Consider the following 7099-nt stretch of genomic DNA (forward strand, 5'->3'; position numbering starts at 1 on the left):
GCCAAAACAATTTCTTCTAGTAGGAAGCAAAGAAAAATGTTATATGAATGTCCAAGTAGGAACATTTTTTAAAATTTTACATTTACAGCTACACATTGATTGGTGTGATTGGGTAAGGGAATTACAGAAATATAAAAACAATTTTTGTGGTCTTTACACATAGTTAGGGAATTTTTCCACATAACTTTTATTTTCATTTGCCAAAAGGCAGCATAACTTGTGATTTCTTGGCATAAACTCGATCCACTTTCTCCAACTACATACTCAAGTAGCGCAATGATCAGCCAACAACTGCTTCTCTACCAGAACCACTTAAAAAACAGTAATAATCTCATGTTGTTTAGAATTAACAAGTGTTCACTGAAATTTTTTTATTTTTTTGTATAATGTTTATACCTCGAATTACGATGCCACCATCTTTTCTGTAACAAGCAAAAAGACAAGCAGCAGCACTTAAGTTGACATTGCTGAAGCACCGTAAACAAGTTTGAAGTGTAATTAGTGGAAAACACCAGTATTTCAGTGTTAGTATGATACTGGCTTTATGAGATATACTTACATAACAGATCAAAACAAACACCAGTTTCCAAAATCACAATTCAGTTTCATGACATGAAACACAAAAATTAGCTCACATTCTGATACATATATACATAAATGATACAGTGGAAGATGTAATACTTCTAAATTCCATGCACATAACCTGAAATAACTACGGACCAATTAATCCCGCCAGAGACAAAAACTGAAGTCTGGTTCACATGTGATGATGCAGCAATAGATTTTAAGCATCCAGTGAGCTTTTCTTAGGCTGTACAGTAACTACAAACAAGGTACTTCTGTTTATGCTAGAACATTTCTCTTCTTAAATGTGGAATCATTGCCTTTGCATAAAAATAGTAAGATAACTGATTTGTGTTTATTTGAAAGTTTCCGTAAGTATATTTTCAAAAACAGCACTGTGGCCAAAAGTGACCAACTGTTTTTTTTTTCGCTTTGTCCAGTACTCACATAAAAAAAGTACACTAGAGTGGCACGTAACAAATGCAACAAATTCATAAACAGTTTCAAACATTCTTATTGCTGGGCTTTTCAGGTTTCATCCTCTTTCTCATTCTTTCACCAAAAACAGAAGTCTTGCCAAGATTTCAGCATTCCAGAATTCTAGCAGAACTGGAAATTGTACCTGGGCATTAAGTCACACAATGTCTGTACAGCCACTGACAGGCGCCAGTGCGTGATAATTCGGTGTGTGGCAGATATATAACCATGTCTCATGCATATCTCACATTTTATCCTGTGATGGGCTTTATCTGAAGGCTACAAAGGCTGTTGATGATGAGAGGCGAGGACCTCCGGCGCTCCGCAGATTATGTGGTGTTCTGCTTTTCATTTGGCCTTAATATCATATTTTTTTAATTACTTAAAGAGGAAGTGACCTTGCCTGGCATTCCAGTGTAAATCAATTGCTAATTGAAATGCACCTCAGAAGCCTGCAGACACTCTGAGCCCCAGTGGACCAGGGTTCCCCACCCCAGCTGTAGATCATCATTTCAGGGGCGCTACTGGCTCCTAGCAGGGCCAGATGGAAATAACAGAGCTGGCGGCCAAAAGCCCGAAGCCACCCCGTCAGCTCCCTAGACCCACATTTGTACAGAACTGCTTGAAAACCCTTGGCAAATGATGTGAGGAAACTGAGGCTTTGCTGAAATATACTTGCGGTTTGCAGTACACATCTTTCTCCTGCTGCTGAGAGTTTGGAGCAACAAAACAAAGGCAAGTAAAATTTTACAATGCCACAAGGGCCACTTAAGTATAATGAGACATTAATGCATTCTAGGAAATGAAATATCAGGGCTGCGTATGATACGAGTGGAGGCCAATGTATGAACTGAAGAAAGATTCAGAGGCCTCAAACACAGCCCGAAGACGGCTTCAAAGGCAGCCTGGAATAGTACTCCCAGTTCTCGTCATTCCCGAAAAGGTGATCTAAAACCCAGAGTAGGCTCTCACGACTTCATACTCTCTGACTTATGCTGAGTTACGGGTGGTGGTGGTGAACACCATACTAGTGTGTGTGCCGTAGGAAGGCACAAAAAGCAAGTGATAAATTATACCCAACACACTGCTTCGAGATCCACATATATTACCACATTTATTACACTCTGAGGTGAGATTTTAATATTTAATGCCGTTACCGCAGGGATACAATTTAGTTTGTCTAACGGATCTGGAAGTGGTCTAGACTAGGGTTAGGACGGAAGTGCTTGCCAGGGTCCCCTGGGTGACCCTAAGGCAACAGAATCTGATTGCTGTACTTGACACTTGGCAGCCTTTGAATGAAGCATTGGTTTTTTTCTCTTTTGAATTCTGTTTTTTTTTCTTTCCAGCTCACAAGGTCAAGGGTTTGCTTTGCACTTACCCTGAGGTAGCTGCCGTCTCAAACCCACCACAGAAAACCTCTGGGAAACCATGTGTTAGCCCCTGTTTTCAAAGGCTGAAGCCTGCATCCTGGGTTGTAAAAGTCAAAAGTTCAAATCCTGTATTAAAGCCTTGCTTTATTTATCAGTGCCCACCCCCTCTCCACAAGCTAGCCTACTGAGAGGGGGGTCAATGGGCGGCTCAAGTCGGCCAATTGTGATGGAATAGGAGGGGGCCGAGGTGATCCCTGTGCCGGGACCAGTGGTGAGGTCCCACCAAACACCACACTCATGAAAAGATCAGTATCAAGCAGAATGTCAAAAGCAGACTGAGCGGGCTGTCTAACGAGACTGTGTCCTCCCAGGCCCACCATTTCTCTACATAAGTGCAAGAATGTGACCTGCTTCCTAATTAATATGGCATCTATGCGAGGGTGTGGGGGTGTGGCTGCCCCTATAAAAAACAACCTCTGCTAATGTGCAGTTATCGTGGTTAGAAAATGTACAATTTGTACATTTGTGTAAACGTACATTTTCCAGAAGTGTTCTAGAAAATGTACAATACATCAAGTTGAAAATGTACACATATTGCCACAACTGAGACATCACAAGACACAGACTCTATGTACTTTATTCTGTGTATTGTGTGCCTATATAAAATACATAATATAGCAAAAATTTATAGTACAGGTTATAGACAATGTTAAAGAAAAGGGTGAAGAAAAAACTCATAGTTTTGTCTCAGATCACCTTTTATTATTGCATCTTGAAAGGGCTAGGTATTATACAAAATAGTTAGAAAAAGAAAATATTTCAAATAAAAGCTGAAGCAATTAAGTGCTTAAGGAAAAGGATGTATAATGATTTGACACAAAATAAATAGAAAAACAAATGTAATACTGAGCACAAAAATACATGTACATTCATATTCTAACTGAATTGCAAGGTGCTATATTGCAAATATAAAAGCTCTGATTCCTGGGATCTATAGTAACCGACCTTGAAGAAAATATATTACAACTTGTTCAAGTGCATGGCGTAAAATCTGATTGTGAGTATATTACAAAAGGTTTACTGAACGATTGCTCTCAGGTGACCACCATTACCCTTTAAAAACTGTAATATTACAAGCTCAAATGTTAATACACAACAGAGGATTTGCTATATGTCCTGAAAGGCATTAGGTCATTTAAATCACAAAAAAAGAGTATGAAATGAATACATAACTCAAAAGCTAAATTTTTATAACTATATAAATGTAGGTTAAGGCATTTCTCTCAGTAAGTGCTTAAGTGGAGCCCAATATGTGCAACTTAACAAAAAAAAACTATAATAACACAGCACAGGGGAGAGATAATAAGAACTGTGATTCCAATAACATCTGGCTTTTAACCTCCTCCTCCTGAAATGACCAAGATGTTTCCATAACCAACACAAAGACATTGTCGCAAAACATGAAGTCAAAGCAACACAGTGAAAGACATGCTGGTCATGCGTTACAGCTTAGTTTATTTGTAGACACGGATGTTTTCCAATTGCATTGCACATGGTATGAAAAATAAAGTGCAGTTTTAAAGTGTGTTTAAATTTTACCTCTAACTTGAAGAATGTCAGCTGGGCAGGGATTTTCATGAGTTGCACTTGGTGAGCGTTATCAAAAGCTATAGTATATACTGGCTGCATATTCAAAATAAATAAAGGGATCAACAGATAATACACGTCAACAGGAAAGAAAAGTATGATATGAAAAAACTTTTGACACTTTAATTCAGCTTGTTTCTCAAATTGACTCACCCTTTCAGAAAACTCTTTCAAAGAAATTTTATTTTAAAATTCCTTGAGTTTAAGGGTTTTGGAGCCATGGTGCGTGCAGTATGTCTTTACAAGATGTGGATTTGTCCTACTGGATGCTGGGGAACTCTTTCAAAAGGTCACAAGTCTTCTTGTTGACGACTTCACGGAGCTTACGCACGCGCCGAGGACTGGAGGCACCCACAAAGCTGTCCGGCTGCAGGACAGCCATGCCGTTGTGCACGTCCCCCATGATGATCACCTGGCCATCTGCAGTGGTGATGTTGGGACATGGGCAGTTCCAGTCCATGTTCAGTAGTGTGACCTCCAGGGGCTCCTTGCCAAAGAACTTGAGCCCCATCTTTTCATCCTTCAGGATCTCCTCCACCATGATGAGGGCATGGCCTGAGTCTTGGTCCTCTGTCAGCTCTGTCATGCGACCCAGGATGACAAAATCACTCTTGCAGAAGCTGGTCACCATCTTCTGCCGGGGTTTGCACAGTTTGCAGTTCTGGTTTTTTGGAAAAGGACAGACTTCCTCGCAGGCCTCTTTACTCTCAAAGTTGTTCTCGTTGCCACCACAGCCACCATATATGAAGGACTGACACTGCTTTAGCAAGTTACTGTAAGCCCAACGAGGCTCATAGGCTTTGCAGGGCCCCTGAAGGCTGGGCAGACCACAAGGGTGGGCCAGCTCTGCACCACAGAACAGCATGCAGGACTCGTATGTGTCAAAGTGGTTCATATTGTTGTTGCAGTTTCCATAAGTGAATGTAAAGCAATTGTTCTTTTTGGCATCATAGTACCAGCTCATCCGCTCTTCTCCACAGTCCTCTTGGTCTGGCATTTTCAAGCACTCATCAGCAGGAAAATTTGTGGCATTCTTCAGGTCTTCTTTCTTGAAGAGGTCCTTGTGAACCACAGACAAGGGGAAGTGGGCTTGTATGGAACCCCCAGCATTCTTGGCTGTGCAAGTGTAGATTCCGGCATCATGGATCTGCGCATTGTAGATAACAAGCTGGCCAATGTTGGTGACAACCACGTTCCCGCGCACATGGTTGGGTTTCATGACAACATTTTCCTTCCCCTCCACTTGTTTCTCCCACGTTACATCTGGCTTGGGTCGTCCCGTCACCTCGCACATGAAACTAGCTGTTTCACCAACAAACACTGACTGATGCGCTGGGTTGCCAGTCATGACTGGTGGATGCACATCGATCGGAGTGGTCTCCAGGAGGGCTGTGGTAGGGCGGAGAGTCGTCTCCATGGGAAGTGGACTGGTATTTGGCCAAGTGAGGTGGTATCTACAAGTTACCACAGACAAAGAGATGCCTTTGGAGCAGGCTTCCGCATCCATGTAGCACCTGTTATAGTAGGTCATGCCATCGGAGGCACAGGTGAAGTTCGGTTCCCGCTCGCAACGGTCTCGGCACTTGCACACCGGTTGCCCGTCCCATATGTCGCACTCAGACCCCTGCTGAGTGCACATGAACTTGTCGCACGTCGCTTCCTTTGGCATTCCCACGGGTCCTTTTTTCCCCTTGATGTCCATGTAGCGTGCTGCCACGCAACTCTTGTTTCCACAGACATTGGGACAACACTTCTCGAAAGTTTCACATTCCTAAATGCAAGGGAGGGAAAGGAGACACATTTTTACGTTCAAACTTCCCTGCTTCTGTTCCAGGAAAATGATGTCACTGACATCACACTTCGCATGCATCTGCACCTGCTGTTCCTCCTGCCAGGCAGTAAACTTTAAAGACCCGGGATCATCATGCATGGGACGGCAGCAACTCACCTGGTCGGACTCGCACTCCCGCATGCAGGTGCTCATGGCGTCCACCCACAGGTTAGGGTTCATGTCGTTGGGGCAGATGCCGGCGTGGGAGTACACCACCCTCTGCACGGACATGGCCCTGGCGCCGCGCTCCGGCAGCAGCACGAGGAGCTGTCCCGCGCACAGCCACATCCAGCGGGGGAAGAGCATCCACCACATCTCCAGCGGCGCTTCAGGGCAGGGGCAAGACGAACGGGGTACCGTAGGCGTAGTAGAGGCTCCTCGCGCTGTTCCCTTTCGCCTCCTTTTTCAGCTGTTTCAAGATTTTTTTTATACGTAAGAAAATAAAATATGTAAAAACGTCGTTTCGTTTAACGCACAAAATCACAAAAAGGTGAAAAAAAGAGGAAGCTCGGATAAAAAGGCGGTCCTCTCTCAGAGCTCCTCTTCCCTCTCCAAGAAGCCAGTCTCCGGAGACTCCGGTCCGGTAAGATGAGTGGCGGTATTTATACCGTTTACTTTGCTCCAAAGTTGCGCTTTGCAACTTACACGGGCTATTCCACCGACCACAGAACTCGCCCTTGCGTGCCACTGACAGTTATGAATTGCTTCGAAGTACTTTTAAGTTTTGGGGGAGTCGAAAACATCACGCTGGAACTGGGCTGGGGCTGGCAGGACACCTGCCTCTGTCGGCGCGCGCCGGAGCCTCGCTTTAACCGTTTCCGCGCCGAACGCGAGACTGGGGGCAGCGCGCGCCCGGCGCGCGAGTCGAGTACCGCGCTCCAGATGGCACCTCAAACAGAAACAGTTGTCTCCGAATTGCGTTTAACTTTTAATGTGCAAATTAGCCGGTGTCCAATCTGAGTTCAAAAATTTACGCTTGATGAGAGGGCAAAATGTCAGACTCATCAGTTAAATCCCGCAACGGACCGCGATGTTTCAACAGAAGAACAAGAAGAAGCAATGAAAACTAACTAATCAGGGTTAACCGAAAACCGTTAATAAAATGTTTACTGGAATATATCGTTTGCTTTACTGCTACGATTTCAAACGTATTATATTTGTTTATCTCTATTTCTGTTCTGATAATTCGTTGGTGACACGAAGAATA

General features: G+C 43.6%; 1 protein-coding gene across 1 annotated transcript; it reads right to left on the reverse strand.

Annotated features, from left to right (window-relative positions):
* Positions 1-3250: 3250 nt before the first annotated feature.
* wfikkn2b (WAP, follistatin/kazal, immunoglobulin, kunitz and netrin domain containing 2b) lies at positions 3251-6761 on the reverse strand. Its single transcript, XM_018761622.2, has 2 exons — positions 6010-6761; positions 3251-5832 (listed from the first exon to the last, which is right to left on the reverse strand). The coding sequence occupies exons 1-2, from the start codon at positions 6205-6207 to the stop codon at positions 4321-4323; spliced, it is 1710 nt and encodes a 569-aa protein (XP_018617138.1). The 5' UTR covers positions 6208-6761; the 3' UTR covers positions 3251-4320.
* Between the last annotated feature and the right edge of the window lie 338 nt (positions 6762-7099).

This window comes from Scleropages formosus, chromosome 20, assembly GCF_900964775.1.
Source record: "Scleropages formosus chromosome 20, fSclFor1.1, whole genome shotgun sequence".
Classification (NCBI taxonomy): domain Eukaryota; kingdom Metazoa; phylum Chordata; class Actinopteri; order Osteoglossiformes; family Osteoglossidae; genus Scleropages; species Scleropages formosus.